General features: G+C 33.0%; 1 protein-coding gene across 4 annotated transcripts in view; it reads left to right on the top strand.

Moving 5' to 3' along the window:
• Positions 1–27,849, top strand: part of LOC120424412 (probable nuclear hormone receptor HR3) — a 254,783-nt gene that overhangs the window by 190,875 nt on the left and 36,059 nt on the right. For all 4 annotated transcript variants that reach the window (XM_039588523.2, XM_039588520.2, XM_039588522.2 and 1 more), the window contains one exon: positions 6,091–6,318. In XM_039588523.2, the coding sequence (XP_039444457.1) occupies positions 6,091–6,318 (228 nt within the window). The remainder of the gene's footprint in view (positions 1–6,090; positions 6,319–27,849) is intronic.

The following is a 27,849-nucleotide window of genomic DNA, read 5'->3' as shown; positions in this document are numbered from 1 at the left end:
GATAATGTCAAAGTTTTGAGCAGGTTCCTTGTTCGATGACTCAAAAGTTGACAATTTTTCGCCATAAAAACGTCAACTTTTGTGATTGCAACGCCGCCATTAGAACGACGCAAAAGTGTCAATTACGTCGTGGGCCTTAATTTTTGCAAACGAGCAGCAGATGCGCAAAATAAATTACAATTAAAAAACTTCATTCATTGTCGCGCGGGTGAGATATGATTTAGGGAAGGCAAAATGATTAAAAGTTAAGTTGGTTTTATTTTGCCAGTGGCCGTATCAAAGTGCACGCGCGCAGCGGCTTGCATAAAACGCCGCCGTTTTACGATTTTGCGATCCTTAATGAATGATAATTGCCACCGCTGCGTGTCAGATTTTTACACTCTGCTCGGAGTTTGGGGCAGGCGTGGTGAGTTATATTTTATGACAGAACCATTTAGAAAGTGTTTGAAAGGAATTTTGCGTTTTTGGGAGAGGGGGCAATTAAACGGTTGGCTTAATTTTAATGGCTTAACGGTTTGGTTTTATGCTCTGGCAGGTGGTCTTAAATGAGACAATTTTGTTTTAGGACAAAACAAATATTTTAATCTTAACTTTTCAATAACTTCTGATAAATCAAAAAGATTTAATAATGAAAAAAAAACATTTGAAAAGATCGAAAATTTCCCAACAAAATTTTAATTAACATGCATAACCTAACCAATAGTTGTCATATGTTTATGCCATTTAATGTTAAACTTTAAAATCATGAAAATTTTCTCATCTCTTAAGATATATTTTCAAGCGGTACTTTTTCTGTATAAAAAAAATTAAATGAAAAAGCCCTTATTTTTTTTTAAATAAAATTAAAAATAAAACAGAAAACCCAATCCAAAACTAGAGAATCCTTCTCAAATGTTGTCAGGAAAACAATGGTGAGGTCAAATAATGATTAAAGTTGAGTAAATTGCTCAGAAAGTTTTTATTTACGCAACACAAAGTTAACAATATTGTTAACCATAATTCTAAGAACAACGTAGCTAAGATAAATGCTTTTAAAAAACAAAGAAAACTCTAATAACAAACTAAATTCCAAGAACTTCTCTTCAGTTTTGGCGCAAACTTCTCGATAAACCAATCAATTCCCATTAATCTTGTCGTGAACAACCACCGACGTGCATTTCAATATTCATGTCCAAAGAAGCAGAAGACGAACTCAGTCGAAAATCCCAGTCATAAAATTTGCACACTCCTCCCTTTAAACTCCCGGTGCGACCAGCACCCCCAATCGTTCTGGACTCCTCTCCACCACCAAATTGGTCAGCAATCACTCGGCAACAGTCCAGAACCTCCAAAAAAAATCTCAAACTTCTCAGAGAATCACGAGCCACGGCCAACAGCTGGTTCGCACAGCGCTCTCTCAGAGAGAACATACTTGAAATTGCAGAACTCTGCGGCGGTTCCTTCGCTCGTCAAAATTTCGCCGAACCGGTCGTCCGCGATCGTCGGCCAGCAGCAGCGGTCAGCCCGGACCTACGAAAACTTTGCAAGCTGACGATCGAGCGCCGAAAAGATCAACGAACTCTCGCGCGATTTTTTGTTGGTGTCTGGCGTCGTGTCGGCCAAGAGTTCAACTCAGAACGTTGTCTTGGTTTTTATTTTTAGGGGTTCTTTCACTTCTCTCGTTCGTAACGATTCGAACGCCAAATTATGCGATTTTGTTTTTGGACGGGGAAGGAAGATAGCGATGTTTCGTCATCGATAACGTTTGTTGATTTTTGATACATTGTAAAAGTTGTTGTATTTTTTCTGGATAAAATAGAAAAAATACAATTGAAACTCACAAGATTCACCATCAAACTAATCACTTGAAATTACAGATTCTTTTCGTTTTCTTCAAGATTGTAAATACATGGACGATGAAATATGTTCAACCAAACAATTCTAATCTAATCTAATCTAATCTAATCTAATCAGACCCTAGCGCAGCCAATCTTTCGAAGGGATCCTGGAGAGTGCCTTAGGTTAGATGACGCCTAGCACTCTTCTTGTCATTTATTAACATTTGTAGTGCGCCATTGCATCAGAATGCATTGAAACATCACAAGCGTTAAAGCGGCCAGGCCTACTGCGTAAAGCCGTATCGCAGAGATGACTCGTAATTGGGTTGAGTTTGAGCACAGAGTGTTCGAACAACAACACAATTCTGAATCGACAGGGGAGGAAGAAGCGTGGGGACACACCACCATACGCTCCGAGATTTTTTGGTTGTATTCGTTGGGAGCACCATGCTAAGAAGGTTTGGTACTCCGGGACCCTCTGGGATGGGACATTGTATTTCCACGAATGCCCTGGACTCTATTTGCCGTAGAGCGCCACAACTCGCTCTCTGTAACAGTATTCCTAATTCCAGTCCACGCTCACCAAGTCGTCATGGCCTAGAGGTTAGCATTTTTGCTTACCAATCCAAAGCACGGGGGATCGAACCCCGCCTCGAGCGACTTTGATTTTTCGTTCAAATTCATCATTTCAAATTTATGTGTTCTTAACTTTCTCGTTGGGAGCAGATGGGAATCGAACCCAGAACCATTCGCTTACAAAGCGAACACCGTAACCAGTCAGCCACGGCCGCTCCCATTATATGTTCAACCAAACAATTCCAAAGTAGATAACTATAAAAAATAAACGTGGTCTATTGTATAAACAATAATCTTAAATGCAAAAAGGAACAAAAAATGAAGTTGTAAACGGTTTCTCTGGATTTAAAACAGAATAAAAAAGGTGCAAAACTAGTGAGCACTCAAATGAAGAACTTTTAACTTAAACTAAAGTTTCCAATACAATTTGAATTTTATCAGTGATTCGATTTACTGGACATGAAAATTATGTACATAGATTTATACATTTTGCCAAAATTTTCACACCAATCCTTTTGAAAGATTTTTAAATTCTATGATAAAGTTTATAATATAAATATCATATTTTGTCACAGTTCGTACTTAAAAATCTACATAAACATTTTAGAAGCGCTGTAACAAAAATCTGATACGTATGGACTCTTTTATTTAATGTAATAGTTATTTTCAGAATAATTTAAAACCAAAAATAGTTTAAACGCTGTTTTGCTCAACTCTCCTAAAAAAATATTTTATGTATGATTTTAATCTTTTTTCAGTATGTTAAGAGGCAATTTGCCACCAATTGTAATTTTATAAAAGATTTTTGTCAAAAAAAAAATACCAGACCTGACCCTACCCGAGCAGGGGTAAATAACACGGGAATACCAAATTTTGGTATTACTTGGGCAAATAACAACGACCAAAATGTGCCCTTGGTTGCCCAGTAATAGATGGTAAAATACCATGAAATCATACCAAAATCTTGTATGTGGAAGGGCACAACAATACCAAACCATGTTATTCCAAAGGTAAAATAATACCACAAAATAAAATCATTTCAATACCAAGTTGAGGTCTTCTGGATTTTTGAACATTGCTTGAATACCAAAAATTGGTATTGGCATGGTTTTTTTTTTAAATTTTAGGTATTTCCGCGCTCTTGGAGAATCGTATTTTGGTATTCCTGTGGTCTTCCCAACATGATTTTGGTATGATTTCATGGTATTTTACCATCTATTACTGGGCAACCAAGAGCACATTTTGGTCGCTGATATTTGCAATTTGGTATTTTCATACCATTTTTAGTGCAACAGTTGAAGTTAGTGAAAAAACGGAAATGATCCATATGCAACAGTCAAATCTACTCACCTGATGATTCCATCTTGTTCTTAGTGATATTCTTCACCACACCGAATGCATTTGTCATTGATGAACGGCCTGTGCATGAAGTTCTTGAAGATTCTGAAAAATAACAAGATTGAAAAATAAGTGTTATTATAATAAATCTGGATTGAAATTCACCAAAATTCAATAATCTGTTGATTGACTCGTACTTGGTTATCCCAACTTAGAAAAATTTCAACGTTTTTGAAAAAAATATTAGTGGGTATATCACAAAAAAAATTAATCAGTTTTAAGATGTTTGGGTTTCAAGTCATTTAAGCGCAAAATTAATTATCTCGTCAAAATTAAAAAAAAAATTCCATAGTTTCCGAGAAAATTGATGAAACCTTTCAATACCAAAATAATACCAAAATGTGCCATCGTGACTTAGAAAATTTTCCACAATTTCAAGTCATTTCTGTAGGGGGTATATCAAAAATGTTTAAAATCATGTTTGAAATTTCCAGTTTTCAATGAAAGCATTCGCTTTGAGACATCATTTTAACGCAAAAATAATTATTTTGTCAAAATTGGTCAAAATTTTCTCATAGTTTCAGAGGAATTTGATAAAACACTTTAATACCAAAATGTGGTGTTCGACCATTGACAAATTCTGTAATTTTGCAATATCAAAACAATACCTTAAATTGGTATGATACCACATTTTGCTCTTGCATAATCCTTAAGACAAATTTTTAAAGGGTCCATGAATACCAAGATTTGGTATTGATACCAGAGAAAGGTATTATTACGCATTTTCCTTGTTATTTACCCATGCTCGGGTACACTGGAAAAAAAAGTACAAAATTCTCATAATCTAGGAATTTTGCTCCATTTCCTTATTAAGTAATTCGAAAAAAACCCAATTTGGAAAGAAGGCAACATTCTTAGAATAAAGGAATTTGTATTTTTTTATTTCAGTGTAAAATCACTTTTTTTTTATTTTGGCAAAGAAATATAAAGGAAGTCAAAACATAAAACCAATAATATTTTGACAATTTCATATCTTTCAATGGTGGTTGAAAATCAACCATTAAAAGAATAATGAATCATTAATTTTTTATTACTTTTTTATTATTCAAAGTTAATTTTTGACACCTCAATTCTACTTTCTTTAAAAAAAATCATAGGATTAAATCAATGCAAAATTTTACGTCAAATAGTATGGTCAGGGAGCACAAAAAAACATATTAAAAAAATGGAATTTCAATATTTGGTTTATAACATCTATTCAAATCAAAACAGTGAAAATGTTTATCAAACAGTTCATAAAATTTTTCATGATTTTCTTCCTTAATTTTATAATTCATCATCCGGTTGGTATGTTCAAGTTATATAAGAAATATACATAAAAATATATCATTTATTATTTTAATCGTTAGTGAGGTGCACTTAAAATATATTTCGAATCTGCATGCTTTAATCCACAAAAATACCTATATGTGATGATGACATGTGATTCTTCAACAATTTCCATAAAATGATCCTTAGGGCAAGCATGTAAGGTTAGTAGGCAAAACAAAATGCCTGATTTTCATCAAATTTTCTTCACTAATCCGTATAACGCAACATTAAGCTTTATTTCTTAATTATTATTGAACATTAGAAGAAATAATCGACCATAAAAGCACTGACAAAAAAGAAATATTTAATACATTCAGAAAAGTTGAAAAAAGGTTGCAAAAAAAATTTAGCGTAAAATTTTAGAAAAATGGCAAATTTTGCATCAAAATTGGCAACTTTATTTATTTTTTTAACATTCTTAATAAAAATACGCTTCGTGAGTTCCCTTCACCCAAACCGCTCACGCACATCTGCTTGCTCACATGTGTCTTGGTGGAATCCGCTCCCGGCTGATGATGATGAATGATCACCGGTTTTTTCTTCTCTCTCCCCAAAAAAACAAAAAGAACACGAACCCATCTTCAAGCCATTCTTCGCTTCTCTTTTCCCCCAAAATTCGTCGCGAAGATGCGCGGCGACCACGCGCTATCTCGCCGACGACGACGACGACGCCGATCAGGTCGTTGACTTTGGCGAATTTTGTTTTGATTCGTGTCGTTCGGACGCTGCTGGCCGGTCGGTCGATCGCCGGCTGCTGAACTTTGGGGATTTGTGTTCTGAGTCGTCGTCGTCGTTGTTGCGACTTTTAATGAGTTTGTCGTAATGATCGTCGGCCCATTCCTGGAGACCACCGACCGTCTCATCGTCGGGATGTGATTCACGATGGGCATTTAATTGGGATTCCTTGATATTTTTTTCAAATTTTTACAGAATTGAAGACTTTAAAAAACAAAACTAATAAGTTTTTTCCACCATCTTCTACTTCCAGCACAAATCGAGATCATCCCCTGCAAAGTGTGCGGCGACAAGTCGTCCGGGGTCCACTACGGTGTGATCACGTGCGAGGGCTGCAAGGGCTTCTTCCGGCGGTCGCAGAGCTCCGTCGTCAACTACCAGTGCCCCCGGAACAAGCAGTGCGTGGTGGACCGGGTCAACCGGAACCGGTGTCAGTACTGTCGACTGCAAAAGTGCCTAAAGCTCGGGATGAGCCGCGACGGTGAGTAGTCGAAAAAAAATCTGTATTTCTTTTGAATCGTTGACCAGGACCGCAAAGCAATCAAAAAATCATAAAAATACCCCAGTAATTCCAAGCTTATCAAAAGCGAAATCTTCACCCCGTAAGGCACACCACACCATCTTGGGGTGTCGTGCCTTAAATTGTACCCTTCCATAGCGCGAATTCCATGGGAATGCTTAAGTAGTGGTCCGGAAACGGTGAATTGGCACGCAAAAGTTAGTAGAAGGAAAAGCAAACATCATTAGGCACCAGGAAACGGAAAATTATGGTGAAACACACTTAGTTTTTGTATGACCAAATGTTAGTTCTTTTAAGGGTGCACAGCAACCAAGGAAGTTGTTGTCTTCTTATTCCAAAATTGACAAACTTACGGACCCAATCCTGCAACAACCTGATTATAAAAATAAGCAAATTTTGTTGTAAATCGCTTAGTAGACAGTACTTTAGGGGATGAATATAAAATTATATGATAGTTCCCGTAGTTTCAAAAATATTAAAATATCTGTAACAAAAATCTCGGTGCAACAGCTCTGGTTGATGTGCACCGTTAAAGCTTTAGATAATTTCAATCCTTAGGGTTGGTATGAGTTCATAATTGATTTTTTTAATCTGTGTTGAGGGCATTCAACAACTGCTGATATTTTATATCATAAGTTCGTCCATGCAAGTCGCAATACCATTTTGGCAGTCTTTGAGAAAATTTAATAATCCGTAGGCTTAAGGGTGCACAGCAACGAAGGATGTTGTTGTCTTCTTATTCCAAAATTGTCAAACTTACGGACCCAATCCTGCAACTACGGGATTGTAAAATTAGTGAAACTTTGTTGTAAATTACTTTGTGGACAGTTTTTTAGGGGAAGAATCAAAAAATATTTCGATAGTATCCGTAGTTTTGAAGATACTATAATGTCTGCAACAAAAATCTGGGTGCAAAAGTTCTGGTTGCTGTGCACCGTTAAGAATTGTCTGATCGATTTAGTGTCTTCAGCAGAGTTGAATGTTTTGCTTAGGACCTCTCACAAAAAAATGTCACACTTAAAAGTACCATTAAAATTAGCAGCATTTAAATTTGTAATTATCAAGTTTTTACCAGAAATGTTATAATTCATTTGGCGTACAATTTCTAAATATTGTTTATGTTAAATCATATCTGTAATCGTAAGCATTACAGAAATTTTGTTTTTTAATCGTGACCTTTTAGTGCTTGTTTTAGTATTTGTGACCTTTTTGCTATCAAAATATTTACCAATATAGAGTAAAGCGGGGGGAGCGACATTACCTTTGAAAAAAAAATTTGCTACGACCTAATAGATTGCCAGTAAAGAATACATTGAATCGATGATAAAAATACGTTAATGATTTTTTACGATTTTGTGGACAGCGTAAAATTCGTGAAATTCTACAATTTTGGCGAAATTCCTTAAAAAATACCGTGTAATTCAAGAGCTTTGTGACTTCAATGCATAAAATTAAAAAAAAAATCCACAAAGGTTTTTAATGTGAATTTGATTAGTTTCAATTGAAAATCGTGATATTTAAAGTTTAAACCCTCGATGTGCATTCTAATGTTTAACAGCAACACACACATTAAAATTCAATAGTTATTTTATTTTCAAAGCCATCAAGTGATACCAAATCCATGAAAAGTTAGGCTAAAGTCAATTTTATTTAATGTTTTTGTATCCCCACCCAGTTCAAGTGGTTCAGAAAAATAAAGGGGGATGGGGCTAAAATATGAATCATAAAATAAAAATATTCATTAAAAAAAGTATTTCAATTATAAACACTTTTTGATTTTTTTTTTTTAACTCTTGACATTTAATTTAGCACTTTTAAGCTTTTACAAATTATCAGTTTTAGAACCATAGATTAGAAATATCCGTAGCTCTCTGGATTTTTTTTAATGGATTTTATTGATATTTTTACAGTACGATTTAACTTTAAAAATGTATAAAGCTCAAATTGATACTTTTGCCTAAACTTAAAGAAAATGCTTTTAATCAAATATTTAGCTATTACTTTATTCTCAAGGAAAACAATTTTTTTTTTTTTACATTTTAAAATGTTTAGTGAAAAAGAATCAATCAAATGATAATAAATTTTCCTGCATTTATTATTACTTTCAGCTCGTTAAACATATTGTGAATATAAGTTAAATTCCCATGTACAGTTCATCAAAGAGTTTTTTTTGCCTTCTTATAAAAACTATTTTTTAGAAAATTATTGAAAGTGTTTAATGTGTTAAGTAAATTCCGAGAAATAACAATTCGTAAATATAAATCCAAATAAAAATAAGAATTGAAATCCGTTTTTTTTTAATTAAATCATTTGGTATTAAAAAAATCAGCCCTTTTCTGGAAATGTTTAGTTTTTTTCTAGTTCCGTGTAATTCAAACGAAATTTTATGTTTGATTTGATGTTCCCCGTGAAAATTTGTTTTTTGTTTGTCAAACAATTTGCTTGCTTAAAATATAGTTAAGCGTACAAAATGTTTTTCGGAGGTTTAACATAACATTGGCGGTCTCCGTGAAAACTGAATTTTATCAATACTATTTATTTTCTATTAACTAATTGGTTCAATGCAAAATTTATTTCATTTTTATCCATTGATTTTAAAGTGAGGATAGTTATGACTAAAATTTTGATTTGAAAATTTCAACAACAAGTCTTGGTTAATCTATCATAATTTATTTTTAATAAAACATAAACGTTTATTTTTTGCATTTATGATCAATGGGGCACTTAGGCCGATGCAAATATTTAAAAAAGTTTTTGTCCCTCGGCCCTGACCGAGGTCAAGGGGGGGGCAAAAAAATAAAAAAATATAAAAATTTAAATAACAAGCCATAGTCTTCACAATTAAATGAAAAAAGTGTTTTAAAATGCATTTTACACTAGTTCAGTTGTTTTGCAATCATTAGTTTTCAAAAAATCTAAGACCTGACAAAAACAAAAATTGTATCGAAAAAAAAGATTTTGCATCGAAAATTTTCAAAAAATCTTAAGATTTTTTAATAAACCCAAACATGCTAAAAATGATTTTAAATGCAGAAGAATGTATTTTAATTTGATTTCAGTTGGTTGCACTTGAATTTTCATTGAAATTTTGAAGTTTATTGTAAAAATATTTTTTTTGCCCCCTGATTTTTCGGGCCAATTTTGAAGGGGGGGGTGACAAAAACTTTTAAAAATATTTGTACCAGCCTTAGAGGTTTTTTACTATTTTTTTATTTTAGATCGTTAAAAGACGTGAAACTTAAGTATAAATTTTTTTAATGATTTTTTTGACATTCTGCATTTTTTTTTGATAGAGATATACCTGCTTGGAAATTTTTTGCTTCTATTAAGCTTGAACTTTATATTTTTTATTCTACCTTCATTCTACCTTTTAGTTTTATTCTTTACTCATCCTGTCAATCAACTTTTAACTAATAGATAAATAAGTGGAAAAATAATTAAAGCACCTCTTTTTTATTATTTTTTTGGGTTGTTACTACACAACAAACAACAACATTTTGAGATATTTTTAAATTCATTAGAAAATATTGATACGTATTTTAAATGATCTTTTTCAATGAACCTAGATCTACTCTAGGATTCAATTTTTAAAATCGCTAAAATTAATTAAATTAAATAGATTTTTCAAAAACTCGACACACTTTGGTTATGTTAAATCCATTAAATTTAAAAATTATTCAGCAATCATCAAAGCAATAAAAATTATGTTTCTTTTTATTATGAAAATAAACTGAAATTGGGACTGGAAGAAAAATCCAGTCGATAATAAATTTAAAAAATATATATGCATAAATAACTGAAAAAATAAATTTTATAATTTTTTTTGTTTTTTTTTTTTTTTTTTGATACGGTGTTTTTTATTATTATTTTTTGTTTTGAGCACCATGATCATGACAAATATTTTTAAATAGAAAAAAAAAACAATGTTTTACTTAAAAGAACAAAAAACGATAAGAAATGCGAAAAATAATTTCTTCAAATTTAAAAACGATGCATATAATTTTCAATAAATCCTTAAAATAATCCTTTATTTTTTTAGAGAACATCAATCCAACAATGTTTTAGAAAATATATACTTTGAAAATAATAGTTTGCACTGCCTAATCATAGCGGGACAAAATGAAGAAATAAAAAGTATCATACATTGATTCTCCTTCCAAAGGCATATTTTATTGAATGCTGATCATAATGTAGCACCATATCATATTCGAGAGATCTGAAATATTACCCCGCAGCAAGAACCAGAACTTTGTATCGTTATGCTTTATTTTACTTCCTCATGGCATATTTTGTTTCCCTTTTTCGTTCTCATCGGCTACTGTTGCTAACGAACCGCACACGCACTTTAGCAGCTGAAAAAGAAAAAAAAAACAAATATTACATGGTTCACCTTGGTTGGGTTAGGCTTTTCCTCGCATAAAATTAATAAAATTCTTGTTTTTTAAAGAAATGTCTACACTGAAGAATATGAATTTTGATGAACTTTTTCCTAAATTGCATTAAGCATTGAATAAGCAAAATGTAGGTAAAAGTTTTAGAAAAAAATAATACTCCATTTTCCAACCAATCCCATGACCTTGTTCCCGTCGCCAAATGTAATCCGGGCCGACACGTGTACCCCGCCGGAGTGGAGTTCGTTGTGCGTTTTCAGCCGGCCACGCGCGTGTTCTCGGCCAAGACAGGGAAAGTGAACTCGGTTCCTGTGTGAGTATACGCACCACGTAAACATGAATGGCAAGAAAAGAACGCGCGCGAGGTTGATGAACTCCACGATAGGGGCTCGAGCATGATTGAGACTGTGGTGGTGGTGGTAGAACACAGCTGGTTTTTCTGACACGTGCGAGCGATAGTGTGGAGAAATGTGCGTGTTTTTGATTGAAAATGTTGATTATGCTTAATTGTTGTTCATCGTCAAAATTTGACCGACTGAATTTTGTTATTACTTTAAAAAAATGCAAAAGTCGATAAAATTTTAAACAAATTTACAAATTATACTATTTTTAGACCGTGGCACTTCAAACTGCTTGTAATCTTTCCAGGAAAACAATTCCACAAGTCACGCAACATTTAAAGAAGCTAAACTTGTCATTTCTTTTCCTCTGACAAGGAAGGTCAATGACACCACCCTTAAATTAGTGTGGGAAAACGATAAAAGTCGATTAAATTAGAGCAAAACCGCTGGCTCACATTTTCTAAAAGTCACACAAAAACCACTTTCTGGATCGAGCAAAAAAAAATCAACGCCAGGAGGAAAATTGCCAGCCGTCGAAGGCGGAAAATCAAGGAAAAACAAACAAAACTAACCCATCTTCGTCGTTGGCGTCGACCGGGCCATCTGTACCGAGTTTCTGTTCCGACTGGGTCTTGGCTATATCTGATTGTGTTTGTCTGTCTGTCACAGCCGCACCGGCAAATGGAAAGCTTTCAACGCCTGCCCGACGACAAATGGTTAGGAGCTGGTTCTTGTTATCCTTGTACTGACCAATCTCTTTTTGCAACAGATTTTTACTTTTTACTTATATATTTTGCAATTTTTATTAACTAGCTCTTTTTTATATTTTTCAACCTTTTTTTTTGCAATGAATCTCATAATGATAAAAAATCCAAGAATAAATGAATTTAAAAAACATGTCTTATGTAAATCTGCAGTCCGTTTAAGAAGTCAAAAATGATCAAATTCCTATAAAAGTTTTAAAATGTTCAAAATATATTTAAAAAAACATTTTTTTCTACCAATATTCGATCTTTTAAAAGCTTTGGAGTTCTTCTTAAAATTTTAGAAAATGTTTGGATTGGATATGAAAATGTCAAGTGTCATGAAGGGTCAACTTTTAATGAGTTTTTTACTAATATAAAAAAATATGCAGTAATTTTTGTAATTACCCAGGCTGGTAGCACTGTATAGCAAAAAAAAACTATAAAAAAAACAAGCAAAAAATTTTAAAAGTGACTGTAGCAATACCACAGAACTAATAGGGAAAAAGATAATGATAGGAGAAGGTAGAATAAATCAAATACTATCAGAATTAAATATAAACTAAACAAGTTAAATTCAAATAAAAAAATATAAATAAACAAGAGAAACGTAAAACAAAAGAAGTAATGTCCAAGGGAAAAAATAATAAAATAAAATTTAATTGTACCAAATTAAACAGTATGAGGGAGGAGACAAAACTGCTTATAAATATGTTAATAATCATATTTGTTTTAACTATAAACTATTAACGGCAAGGCACTCTTCAATGTCGTGTATTATTCTTCGTTATCTCAATTCAAAATAAAATTGAGAATAAAAAGTTATTAATTTGTTACAAATAGTAAGCTATAAAAATAATATTCATAATTGAAAAAAGATTTAGTTTTTTATGCCGGTTTTCCAGAATCAAAAAATAATATATTTTTTTCTTTTTCTGATCCTGTTCTTGATTAATTAGAAATTTTCATTTTTGTTGTCATTCAAATATTATCAAAATCATGAAAAGCACGTTAGAATATATTTTGTCTTATTGCATTGATTTGATGTTAAAAAAAGAAAAGTTAAAGAAGAATGAAAAAGTGTTATAAATAAAAAAAAATACTTTGAAAAATACATTCAAATTATATAGTAAATTTAAAAAAAAAATTGTTTAAATTTTGTTAAAAGCAAATAAATATTGATCATTTTTATTACATATTTTGTCTCTTGAACCGTTAAGGCCGATGCAAATATTTTTTAATATATTTTTTTCAATATTGGCCTTAAAAATCAGCCGAAAAAACTTTTTTTTTTCATTTTTTCAAACTTTTAATGTAAATAAAAGTCAAATTAATTGAATTGCATTTAAAATCATATTTAGCTTGATTTAGATCAATTTAAAAATATTTGATTTTTTGCGTAGTTCTGTTGTACAGTACCGCAAAAAGTTTTTTTTTGGCGAAAAAAAAACCGTTGATGCTTAGATAAAAACTTAAACAAAACTAAACAACTGATCAGGTGTAAATGCATTTTAAAACACTTTTTTCAAATATAAATACCATAGCTCGTAACTTTATATTTTCATATAATTTGAATTCAATAATAATAGGGAACATGTATTTGAACAAAACCGGTGAATTAATTATTTCAATGAAAACATTTTTTAGCTTTTTTTTTTTGTATGAAGCAAATGAAATTTGCTGGAATGAGAAAAAAAAACAAAAAATATTTGTCTGTTAATTGATATGTTAGAAAAACAAACAATTTTTGTTCAATCAAATCTACACATTTTTTTCTGAGCTATCAAAAACTATTCATAAATTTGTCATGTCTGTATCATTTCTCTTACTTTCAAACATGTCACACGAGGGTTACCACTTTCCTCCCCACATCAGAAATACGATACTCCCCCCGCGTGGCAAGAGTGTTTTCCTTAGCCACGCCAAACGTTTCCTGAAAATGCGAAAATTACTACCGAACGCGTTTGTCATCGTCGTCGTCTTCTCTGTCGTTTCACATCATTTGCTAGACTTGGCACATTTTTTTTGTCGCTCTCCTACTCTGTCAGTTTTTTATCTTCCTCGAACTGATGTAATTTTCTTGAAGAGATTTTTCTTTATGGGGGAGAACAGAAAAGCAAAAAAGAAAAACTAAGCCAGCCGGCAATAACTCGTAAATTAATTTGATTATGCTTTATGTGATGTTTTTACAAGCAGCTGAAGTATTTCTGAGCACATAAATAAATAATAATTGACTCGCAGTGTTTGCTGTGCTGGGAGAAGTGACACAGACCCGGAACGAATTGAATCCAGCCAGTGACAATCGGCTGTTCTAAGCAGAAGTCGTTCTTATTAAGTGGGGCTTTTTTTTCATTGCTTTAGGCAGCTGATGGTTCTTTTGTGTTGGGGAAGTAGTCCACTTTCAGTCCAATTAGTTTCGATATGTTCTGTAGGGTTTTTCGCTTAGAACTACAAAGATCTCACTCGGTGATAAGTTCCAACAATGCTGGGTTTAAGGTTCACGAATTCAATCGTACTAAATCATCCCAAAAGAAATCGATATTCTCAGAGTTCAATGGTTCCGTAACCCCACTTTAACGCCAACAGTTGGCACGCGTACAGAAATCAATGAATTCTGAACGAAATTCTCCTTTGAAATACACTCAGTTCAAAAAGAGAGGTCTTCTTACTCAACCATCTGCTCAAAATTCAATTCAGCTTTCTTTATAGATCTGAGTGTACCTCCCTCAATCGCCAGCTCGTTCGATTCCTGCGGCTGATCCTTGTGGCTAAAGTTGCTGGGGGTGCGTGCCAGGCCGGCAGGCTGACCGCGATGATTGAGATTGACACGACCACAAACATTACCATAAATAACAAATTAACACACAATCCCGGGCTCAACGGTGAAGCCTTGTGCAGGGAAAGCGGCACAGAAAGAAAAATGATTCAATAAATTGAACTTTTTAAGAAATTTGATTTTGTGAAACTTGGATTTACTAACAATTTGTTCAATTGTGTTCCACATTTTCACTGAAAATACATAAGCAATCGATCAAAACCTTGTCTTTAATCATTTTTCTGTTTGAGATCAAGACCAATTTTGAAAACAGTTTCGGAAACAGTTGAAAAATTGACATAAACATTAAATAATCTATGTTTCCCTAAAAAAAAACTTTCAACAAAATGATAACTTAAATTTTCCAAATTTGTTGTGCTACGTAATACCTCATTATCTCATATATTTAGCTAAAAATTTAAATGTTTTTCACAGATTTTTGAATGCTGAAAGCATTCAATAATTTTATTGAATAAAAAGTTTTCAATGACATGAAATTCAAAAATGGTTGGTCTGGACAAAAATTTAAAAAAAAAAACTAAAAATATAAGCGAAACTTGATCAAAACTAATTAAAACGCGTTTTTTTTCAGAAATACTAGGAAAAAAATCCACTGAGAGGGTTTCTTTAAAATTTTACAATTTGACGATTGTATTGCAACTCAAGCACTTTAAATTTCACTTTTTGCCTTTCTTACTAAAGAAAGGTATAGGTTTTACTTTAAGCCAGGACGTCATTTCCATCTTCGTAAATATGTCGATTTAGCATGAATTTTAATCGGAAAAATCGTCAAAAAATCACACTGCACCGATTTTCGACGCTCTATCGATTCACCTTGACAGAACTCGTCTATCTCCAACCCTCGAATTTTGAGAAAATAAATTCCGTGGAGGTCGAGTGATGTTCGTATGTGGTAAAATTTTGCTAAATTTTGTGTCGCGCCGTTCTCAGCTCCCATATATCCGATTTCGATTCTTCTAAATGCAGATGAAAGCTAGTGTGCTGAACCTGGGCGAGTTGCCGCGCAAATTTCGAAATATCCATCTGTTTTCGGATGCGGCCAAACTTTTCAACAAAATACACAGTTTTCAAATGAAAATATGGTCAATTTTTTTCATTTTCATATCTTTTATTTATCTCAAAAATTGCATTTTTCGAGCCCTACAACCTCCCAAATTTTCATCCAGATTCATAATATGGTTCTGGAGTTAGAGCCGTTTGATTGACCTACCATAAGAAAAAAAATCCCTAAAAAAAGGTAAAAGCCCACCTGGTGACCTTCGCCAACATTTTTCATTTCTGATTTTATTCAAAATTTCTTGCTACATTCATAGTACAGACCATGAGTGAGCATCTGAAACAAATTCGACATCGATCGGCAATCCCGATCAATTTTTAGAACGATTTACTTTTTGCCTTTCTTACTAAAGAAAGGTATAGGTTTTACTTTAAGCCAGGACGTCATTTCCATCTTCGTAAATATGTCGATTTAGCATGAATTTTAATCGGAAAAATCGTCAAAAAATCACACTGCACCGATTTTCGACGTTTCGTCGCCAAGTCGACAAGTTGTCAAGTTGAGCTTCGAATACTGGCGCGAGAATGCTGGCGCATATATTTGCTGGCTCGACTTATACTCGTTTGTAGTAGCTTGTCTACCGATGTTTCCTACAACATGTAAGATATCGTAGCTTTTCGGTTTCTTTTGCCCTGTTTGTTTTTGCATAACTGTCCAATGTTTATTTAAAAACTTTTGTGACATAGGACATTCATCCGGCTTCAATCTATTTGTTTTCCGTGGGCTCCGAAAATCGCCTAAAAGTAGACTTAATTTTTTCGTGATTTCGTAAGTTTATTTAACAAGGTTCATTGGATTCCAATAGGAGCTTTCTAAGCTTTTCATCGTTTATATCGTTTTCAAAGTTTTCAATGCTGGCGACGCCAATGGCTTTCTACCTAAGGTACTCGTGATTGAGTGTGTAGTGGTGCGGTTGTAAAAATAGCTATCTCTGACTCTGTCACATTCGTAGAAGCTGAATGGCTATCTTCCCTGCACCGTGCGGCACACGCGGTTCACTTATACCTCGGATTTTTTTTGCGCCTTCCGCGGTGTGCGTTGTCACTGGCGCATGTGAAGCTTGCTATGCTCGCGTTTGTCATAAACGCTTGTTTGATTAAGAATATGTACGATTAAAAATATTCTTTTGGTGAAAATGGCGTTTTTTGTTTCTTTTGGAAATCATATCATATCATTTATAATACTTTGCTTTCATCATAAGACTTTCTTCTTCTTCTAAACAAAGTCAATGTTATGAATTGAAAGAAGTTCTACCATCGTTATATTCTTTAGTAAGAAAGGCTCTATCTCACCCCAGGTGGGATTAAATCGGGTTTTTGTGGTAATCTTTGCTGGTTGAGAAAATACCGTTTTTTGCCAATTTAACAAGATTTATACAATTTTAAGATAGATCACTTTTCCGTGTAAATAAACTGATAAAAATCATTCATGTATTCAAACTTTTCGATTCAGATAGACTTGAATTTGTGATTTTCAAGTTTACTCAAACAAAAACATGGTAACGGTCCAAATTATTTAAATTTGCCTATGATACTGAAAAATTGTATGACTTAAAATAATGTGTACAAATGTTGAAACTTTGAAATTCGTTTGTAAATTTTCCTCTTTAAATATGATTCCACTTTTCCAAACAAATATTGGTAAAATAACATAAAAAAATCTTTTGCCAAAAAAAAGTACAAGATGCATGCTTTTTTGCTGTGTGAAGATTCAAAAAATCAACAAAGTTTTGATTAATTCTCATAATATTTTTTTTTTTTTTTTTTGCAATTCCGCTGTGAAACTGTCAACTTTTCCTGTCCTTCTGGAGAAATGATACGGCCTACTTTTCCCTATAAAAAATAACTTAATGGAAAATTAAAACCTTTCAATACCAGTGCAGAAAAGTTCGACTTTTCAGCACTGAAATGGGTGCTGAAAAGTTGAACTTTTCAACACTAGTATCGAAAAGTAACATTTTTCAATATTGTTTGTTTTGAACGGTGAATTTACTAAACACATGAATGTTTGACAAAAAATTCCATGCAAGAAGCATTTTTCGGAATTGCAAAAAATTTTGAAAGCAACTCGTTGCAAAACTTGATTTTTTCAGCACTCGTCGTATTTACATTTATCCAACTCGGTAAACCTCGTTGGATAAATGTACAACTCGTGCTGAAAAAATCTTCTTTTTGCAACTTGTTGCATAAACTACTATTTTATGTTTAAATATCGTCCTGTAAACAACAAAACAGTTAACCAAATACAAAAACAACAAAAAATTTAATAAAACAAAAACAACAAAAAAGTTAACCAAATACCTACTTATTTGTTATATTTGTTAATAATGATACAGCTCCTCTACGTAAAATTAAAAATATTTGTAAAATTTAAATAAACATAAATTTTAATACAAAGAAATTACATCATTTTTCATAAACCTTCAAAATAAATGTTCAAATTATTGGATTTTACAAAATGCAAATGAAAATGTAGTCAAAAGAGTCCATAAATTTCATGACAAACATTTCGAAAAAAAATATTCTTTAATACACTCATTTTTTTAATTTATGACATAAAAGTGGTTTGAGGGCCGTTTAAACGTTTTTCGTATATATTTTCAGCAATTTCGTATGAAATTTCTTTAAAATTAAAACATTGGAAAAAATTGTTAGGAGAACCTTTGCTCCATATAATTCAACACTATTTTTTTTTTATTTGGACTTCAAGGTGGTTCCTTAAAAGTTAGAGTGGTTCAAAAATAGAAAAAAAGAAATGTTCGAAAAAGTGCATTCTTTGAAATGTTATCGGTTTTTCGATTGCGATTGAGTATTTGTTTTCAAAAAAGCTGTAACTTGGAATCCTGTAAATGAACTTCTCCCATATTTGAGAAAATGTTGTGAAATTTTCAGGCAGATCCGATAAACATATTTTCAGACATAGGCTTTTTGGTCCAAACCAGGTCTAAACGGCAATTTAATGTTTCATACGACTTTTTCAAATGCTGGTCTAGATTTTGCATTCCTCTAACTATTTTTCTTGAAGTTCCAACTAATAACTCTTAATTTGCGTCCTAAAGCGCTTAAATTGATTGTAACGATGAAGGGTTATAACTAAAACAATTTTTGAAACCACCCTAACTTGGAACCACTCTAGTATCCAAATAAAAAATAGTTGTCAATTTACTTTGAAAAAAGAACCAAATTGCCTGTTTTAAGCCACCTTAAATTTTTAAGTTCGACTTTTATTTGAAATTTCTGTTTTAAACTTTTCACTTCACATTTCTAAACAAAATCAAAATTTTAAAAAAATACATGTACTCTAAATTTTAATATAGACTTCATTATCCGAAAGCTTATTTCGGATAATCGAATCACGAAAAAACATTGTTTTCATTGTCTTAGGTATTTTTTTAGACTAAAATGTCTAAAATTCGTAGAACTCAAAACGCTGTTAAAGGTAAGATAATTAAAAATATTACAACGAAATAACAAATTTTTGGTGATTCGAATATCTGAATCCCATACAAACCTTCGGATAACGGAAATTTTTGATAATCTAGGCTTCAAATAATCGAGTCTAGACTGTTTGCTGATTTGCTGAATTGCCAATTCAATTGTTACAAAAGTGATGTTTTGGATTGATTGTTCAGATTGATTATGTCAAGTTAAAGCTCAATTATATAAAATTTTGACAATGCGAAAATTGATAATTACGCTAAGTATCAAGTTAAATTATAAAACAATTTTTGAAATAATGTTATCTGAATGCAGCTTCTAAAATTAACATTATAAATTAAACAATTATACAAATTTACTACACATTATTAAATATCGTTAAAAAATTCAATTAATTCATTGAGTTTTGAAAATTTCCCACCGTGCCCATTCAATGGGGGCACAAAGAATTTTCCTCCTTCTCAGATTCACTCTCACCTCCCAACACAGCCCAGTAACAGAAGAAGACGAAGTAGGGAAATCATTATTATACAACTCTGGCTGGCAACACCCGGCAACGGTGTGTCCACCCAGGTCTCGTGTCCCCCGGGCAGTCGGTCACTTCCTTCTTTCCACCGACGCATCGACACGGCACTGGAGCAACGACCTGGCCGAAGCCCCGTTCTTGGCAAGTGACTGACCGGCCAAAGAAAAAAAACAAGAAAGCGAGAAAGAACTTGAAAATATCCTCGCGTAAAACGGCGAACGCGATGAATAAAACAGCAATTCGACCCGTTCCGGAGGACTTTTTTTACTCTTCTTGTTGTTGTTTGGCGAAGACTTGTTTGATGCAGAGAGGCAAAACAGCTCAATCATAATAATTGAGTTCATGATAGTGTTGGGAGATGTGGGAGGGGGTGGTAATTTGAATTTAAAACAAATCACAACTTTTTGTTCCTGAATGGAAATGGCCTTTTGCGGAAGACATTTGAATACAGTTGGTTTTTACGAGGGAGGAGAAATGTTCATTGACCGTGGCATTCTTCTGAAAGGGAAGCCTAACTTTACTTCAATTAAATTTGATTTGATAATTGAACGCACGGTCAAACTACTCAATATCATTATTACCTCCGGCCATTACTCACATGAACAAGCTTGCACTTCATAACAACAATAACCATAATTGAATCCCTCGCTCCTCCCACACCAACGACATCAGAACATAAATGCACAGCCCATAATCACACCACTTTATATGTTGCCTGCGGCAGCTCGTATGAATAATAACGCAATATCTGCACCAAGTTCCGTCCCCCCTCGAAGTTCATAAAGTCCACACACCGCGCTCAAAAAGAGCGCAATAATCCCGTCCCATGTGAAATTACAATCAGAACGATGTAAAATTAAACATCTTGTGAGCGGCGGCCGGTAATTGTGCACAATGTATTCAATACAACCCACACACACACACACACTCACTGAAAGGACAGTAGCATGTTGTAGTGGGGCGGATAATGGATGCTGCCGGTTGCGCATAATTTCGCAATTATCATCAACATTAAAATGAAATTATCATTTCATGACATTTTCGCTGGGATGTTGGAGTGCGGGGGGACCACACCGAAAATAAGCAACGTGGGAGCAGATTCTCCGTGTCGAATTAACCGTAAATTGGAAGGAAAGGAAAACGCTTTGGCTCATTTGAACGATTTTAAGTTTCTTTGAAGACGTCAAATTTTGACATTTTTTTGTTTAAATTATTGTGTTGTTTCATTCTTCAAGTATTTTTTCTCAAATTTTGGTGATAGGGTTTTATTTCATTATTTATTTTCTTTAAATCCCAATTAAAGACAAAGTTGCCAAACTGTTGAACTTTATTGTTTTTAAATACTTTAGCAATTTTTTGTATTTTTTTTTGTGAAACGTTGTTTCTAGAGTTTTTTTTTTTTTTTTTGAATAGGTCCCATAAACATATGAAAGACAATAGTTTATTGGACATTAAAAAAAAAACTCTGGGTTTGTACTTTTTCTGTAACCATCATTAGGGTGACAAGAAAAATTGAAAATTTTGGAAAATCTTAAGAGATACCCCCTGGTTCAATTCTTTAAGGAAAAATAAGTAACTGTGAAAATTTTAAGCTAAATCGGTTGAAGTTTGTATGGGAAAATTCGCAAAAATGAATGAGATACAGCAAAAATTTCAAAATCCAAAAGCAATGTGTCGGGTCATTATCAAGTGTAAGAATATTATGTAAATTTTATCACAAACAACTTTGTCGAAGACCGCAAAACGATCCGAATTAAATCTGACGAGTTATTAGCGATTTGAAGAAGACGTTTTTGTATGAAAAGATTTTAACAGATTCTGCTAAAAAATTTCACAGTCACTTATTTTTGCCTAACCAAGGGGTATCCCTGAGGTTGATTTTTTTACTTGTAACCCTAATGACCATAGAAGTCATTTTACATCATTCGTTAGTCATTATAAGTTTCATGCAGCATGTTCCAAAATCTTGAGAACGGATTTTTTGATCGATTTAGTGTCTTCGGCAAATTTAAAAATCGATTATGCAAAACAATTATTTTGAAAAAATACATTTTTGGATATGTTTTTGATAACAAAATTGCCATCATTTTTACTAGACACAAGTTGGTCAAAATTCATTTGGCAATGTTGCTAAACTTTCGAAAAATTATAATTTTTTTTGAACTAAGAAATCCATACAAAATATGTTGACATTATTTTGAAATGTAAATCAAAGTTGCAATCGTGCCCGTTTTCGAGTTATATCCAGTTAAATGGTTTTTTTTTATAACTTGACTTTTTTTAACCGTAAAAGTCATGACCAAGCTTGACCATCTCTGAACAGATCAGAAAAAATCCTTAAAAATTTGTTTAAAAGATGTTTAAGAAAAAAATAATCAAAATCACACATCAAAGACGATGTTGCCTCCAAATAAATGCGATGAATTTTTAATTAACGATAACTTAGAAAAAAATTCAATCTGTATAAAAAAATAATCGTGGAGTTTTCTGATCTCTCGAATGAAAATATTTTTAAAAAATCAAATCAACCTTAAAATTTGAAAAGGCTCAAAAATGTATTTTCAACCATATCAAAATCCAATATTTTAAGTGAAAAGTAGAATTCAAAAGAATCGTATTTTTTAGAGAGTAGCTATTTTTTCTGAAAAGTCCTGAGCAATTACTACAACTTTGCCGAAGAAACAAAATGTTTTTTTTTTTTTGTAATAAGGCCGTTGCAAATATTTTTCAAAGTTTATGTCGCCCCCCCTCCCCCCTTCAAAATCGGTTCAAAAAATCAGGGGGCAAAAAAATACTTTTTTCAAAAAACTTCAAAATTTTAATTAAAAAAAACGTCAAACGACTGAAAACAATCTAAAACGCATTTTTCTGCATTGATAATCATATTTAGCATGTTTGGGCTGGATTTAAAATATTTTGAATTTTTATGAAATTCCAATGTACAGCACCGCAAAAACTTTATTTTTGGCAAAAAAATAAATTTTCGTCAATACTTAGGTATTTTGGAAACTAATGATTGCAAAACAACTGGACAGGTGTATAACGCATTTTTAAACACTTTTTTCATTCAAATGTTAAAACCTTGGCTCGTTAATTCCCCCCCCCCCACCCCCTATAAACTTAAAAAAATATTTGCAACGGCCTTATTTCAAAATCAAAAATCTTTTTTGAATGTTATGATTTTTTGCGCATATTTTTTGTATGAATTTCAAGAGTGTTTGGTTTTTGTCTATTTGAGATTTTATCCATTAGATCTTGTGTCCTCTGACCTTTATTTTACCAAGAAATGCTGGTTAGTATTTCGATGCCGCACACGGACATCAATTTGTAAATAACAAATATAATATTTTTACCAGATTGTGACATTTCAATATTTCAGATAATGTATTTAAAGTACCGGTCAAAAGTTTTTGCACAATCCCTCAAAATTAAAATTACTGGCAAAGCCGTTTTTCGATCGGTTCTCGATCAATTTACCAATTTACCAACCCCTTGACAAAAAAATTTCAGTGCCCAAAATTTGCTTGGGTTCAAAATTTGCTTATCAGCTATTCTAATTTTAGCCGGGACCGTGGTGTAGGGGTAAGCGTGATTGCCTCTCACCCAGTCGGCCTGGGTTCGATCCCAGACGGTCCCGGTGGCATTTTTCGAGACGAGATTTGTCTGATCACGCCTTCCGTCGGAAGGGAAGTGAATATTGGCCCCGGACTAACCTAAAAAGGTTAGGTCGTTAGCTCAGTCCAGGTGTAGGAGTCGTCTCCCTGGGTCCTGCCTCAGTGGAGTCGCTGGTAGGCAGTTGGACTAACAATCCAAAGGTCGTCAGTTCGAATCCCGGGGTGGATGGAAGCTAAGGTGTAAAAAGAGGTTTGCAATTGCCTCAACAATCAAGCCTTCGAACACCTAGTTTCGAGTAGGAATCTCGCAATCGAGAACGCCAAGGCAATGCTGTAGAGCGAATAATTTGATTATTTTTTTTTCAATTCTAATTTTACTGAAATCACAATAATATGCAAACATATATTTAAAACTCAGAATATCTTGGAAGGCATATTTACCAAAAGTTCACATTTCACAGGAAAAAAGTAGTAATCCAGCTGCGTGTTAAAGGCCTGGGTGTAAAATGAATTTTGCATTATTTTATGAAATTTTATGTAATATTACACCCTGAAATATGTAGCCAATCAGTATGGGAAACCTACTTGACCGAAATGTCAAGCTCATATATGCGTTTATCCTTTCCATTCTTCATCGGTCTGATGATCGAGTGGGCTAAGGCGCCAGTCCTCCCGAGCAGACGGAAATAACTTGGGAATAACTTTTTTTGGTACTGAAAATACTAGGCTAATAACATTTTATGTTATTTATAACGAGATTTGTTATTCATCGTTATGAATTTTTTGTTATTGGATTGTTATTGTAATAAGAGAACAATAACATTTTGAGTTCGAATCTTTGTTATTATTTTTTGTTATTTTAACAATTAATCCGATCATCCCAATAACAGTTGGAGGTATTCTTCCATAACAAAAAATGTTATTCCAAAGTTGTTTTGGCTTTCAACCAATATCAGACCGATATCAAATTTTGTTATGATAACATAAACTGTTATTAAACCCTTATGCAAAAATCTATTTTTCAAGAAGATTCCATAACATTTTCTGTTATTTTAGCAGTATTTGTTATTGAAATGGCATGAATTTTGTTATTACCGTCTGCCCGGGCTTACTGTTGGTGCTGGGTTTGAATCCCATAGGTTGCAACTTTTTTTTGTGTTTACAAAAATTGTACATGCAGTGTGTAATATTAAGTGTCTTTTTTGACGAAGGTGATGTGCATGCTTTTGCATGCGATTTTACCATCGAATTTTTTGCTGTGTTTTTATCTATATCGCTCGAAATTTAGAAATTGATTATCTACGTCTCGTAAAACTTTGTATGGAACAATATATCTAAAAAATTAGAAATATATTTGATTTTCACGTTTTTTTTTAATTTCGAAAACTGCTTCCAAAATGTCAGTTAAAATCCGTTTGAATTTAAAATTTGAATACACTGAGGATATGTAATTGATTATTTTGAATTTTGTGGTTCTTCACAGTACTAACCAATTTTCAAAGCCCAGAGCTAATTTCACGGATTGCGTGGCTTCAGAAAAATTTATGAAATAATTAATAGCCCTAACGAGAGCGTTCATTTTTTTTCAAAAGGCATTGAAATTAGACATCTTAGTCTATTGAGAATTATTATATGATTTGGTTGAAACACGGAAAATCGTCTGCCAATTGAAGTGTAAGTGGAATTGTAGGAACTGACTAATATTATAGTACTGTATTTGTTTCTTGTATGTTTAAACCAGGCCTGCCCAACCTTTTCGGCTCAATTTTCACATTTTTGATCGTCAAAATTACAATTGGTAATTTTTTCATGGTTTCTTTGATGGAATCGGTTCTCAGATGACCATAACTTTTCCAAAAGTTTGAAAAAATATTTATACAAGTCGTTTTTATCTACATTTTACGTCAAAAATCAATCCGGCCCGCGGGCCGGACCAATTTTTCACTTAAAACTTACATAAAAACGACCCTCATCTGAGAACCGATTCCATCAAAGAAACCATGAAAAAATTAACAATTGTAATTTTGACGACCAAAAATGTGAAAATTGAGCTGAAAAGGTTGGGCAGGCCTGGTTTAAACGAACAAAAAAAAATTAAAATGATTTTTGTTAGGGAAACAGTTTTATTTATGGTTTGAATGTATTTTTTATCGCTAAATAATGGCGAGCTCTTTCTGCGACAAGTAGGAAAAAAGGACAATGCTAAAAAAAATAACGCAATATTGTCCAGTTTGTAATCACCACGTCTTCTGAGTCTGTTCGCCCGCCCCGACTTTGCTCAACTATACTTCAAAGGATCCCATCTTGGACAGGAGCGCGGGTCCCCCGACGAAGCAATACAACCTCATTAGAACCGTGGACAAGTCTCCGTAGACGCCCACCTTTAATCGCCTGACAACTTTACCATAGATCGCAATTAAAGTTTAGGAGGGATGAGTATTTTTCCTAAATAGATTGTGATTATGAATCAAAAATCTCAACAAAAAAATTAAAAAATAATTGTTTTCTCTAATCTCCCCTAATAAAATTTCAGTAATGAACTAAAAAAAGCCAGCATCCTCTTCTTGTGACTGAAAAAAAAACAACTATTCACAGAAAAAACGATTCCCATGGCGTCACAAAACTACTCGGCTCTCGATTTCAAGTGGGGAGAGAAAAGCGCAAACAGAAACATTTTACTCGCATTTTGCCTGGAAGACACACACTCACAGCAGCAGTGACAGTCACTATGGCATCACTCTATACTAGATCGTAATAGTAGCAGTAGTAGTAGAAATAGTAGCATCATCATCGTTTTGCAGAACCTAAAGGGTAACGACCTGCCTGTTCCCATCGACGAGCTGAATAGCTGGCTGGCCATTCTGTGACTGTGACCACTCTCACTCTAATGTAGTTGGTTCTGTGAAATGAAGGCAGCCACTAATTGCGATAATGGCGAATGGGAGCGAGATGAGACTGTGGGAAATTGTGGATTGAAATTAGTTCAGCGATTTGTTAATTGACGATATCGTGCTATAATGTGTAATGTTAAGATGTTTTTGTTCTTCAAAATAAAAACATTTTATTCCTCAAACTGATACACATAAAATTTGCATGCTAAAAAAGTTCGATTCCATTTATGTTTTTTTTTTTTTTGCTGCAAATCTAATTTTTTTTTCAAGAGTTGCTTACTGCTTACGTAAATATAAAAAAATCTGTATCTTGATATGGGATTTTCCTTTCTCGCAAAGTTGTAGATTATAATTAGAACTCTTTAGAAAAAATAGTTACACTCTGAAAAAACTACCTTTTTCTTTATTTATTTTTCTCACTGAAAGTTTGATTCTCAAAATACGGAATTTTAAATTTTAGATTTTTTATAGTCATAGGGCACGATGAAATGAGGAAAATTTTCTTTTTGTAGCCTTTTCAAAAATTATGCCTGATTTTAAAATAAAAAAAAATAAAACGATCAGAAAATTCCACAAAATTTTAATTTCAAACATTTAAAATCGAACCAATCGTTTTTTCTATTGAAAATTACAGGCTTATTATGTTTCACTAAAAAAACTCATTTTCATCGGTTTGATTTTTTTTCGTGAGGCTTTACCTCAGAATTCAACTGTAAATTTTTCAGAGTGAGTTCGAAGAGTAATTTCCCCTATGAGACTTTGAAAATTTTCTCAGCCTTTAAAAACTATGTATTTATAACGGTTTATTTCATCCTAAAAATTACTCCCAAATCCCAAAAAAGTACTTTTGGATTGCAATTTCAATTCGTTTATTGGAATGAAAATACAAAAAAATCGTATTCTTTTTGTACCTTTTCATTTTGAGTCCTAATCATAACCTACAACTTTGCCGAAGACAATGTTCTTGGAAGTTCTACGATTATTATTGTAGACAAGAAAACTGCTTCAATCAAACTCTAAAACCTTCAAGCATGCTTTCATCGAACTGACCATTCAAATATCCGTTGACCGCCTACGAAATTATGATAAAATATAATCGGCAATAGACCTTACTTGCTGCCAAAAACTTGAATCAAAGTAATAAACTACAATGAAGTTCGATTAAAAATTAAAAAAATAAAATTGTTAAATAAAAGACATTCTATTGAAAATTCGTAATAAATGTAAACATTTTAACCTACCAAAAAACCATGAATTTTATAATGATTTTATGAAATTGAATTTCGGAATTAATTGCAAAATTTTTTATCAAAAAAAATCTAAAAATTAAACATATTACAAAAAGCAACTGTTTCAAGTTTTCATAAACAAATTCGAAATTAGTTTATGACGATTTTCTAACCCCTTCAAAAAAAAGTCGCAAACCTTTTAAGCCCATTTTGCGACCAACGCCCACACCTCAACCGTGCGCGCAAAAATGCTAATGCTCTCTCCTCAGCTCTAAACCTGCTGCTACTGTACTGGCTACCGAAGTGACTACTTGTTTTCCTCTCCGAGCGGTGCGAGCGCAAATCGAATAATTTATTGCACTGTTATGCAAATAAAGCGCACGGTTTCATATAGTTTTAATTATAGAGATGCATCAAAGCGTGGCGC

Source organism: Culex pipiens, chromosome 2 (assembly GCF_016801865.2).
Source record: "Culex pipiens pallens isolate TS chromosome 2, TS_CPP_V2, whole genome shotgun sequence".
NCBI lineage: Eukaryota > Metazoa > Arthropoda > Insecta > Diptera > Culicidae > Culex > Culex pipiens.
This window is presented reverse-complemented; position numbering and strand designations above follow the sequence as displayed.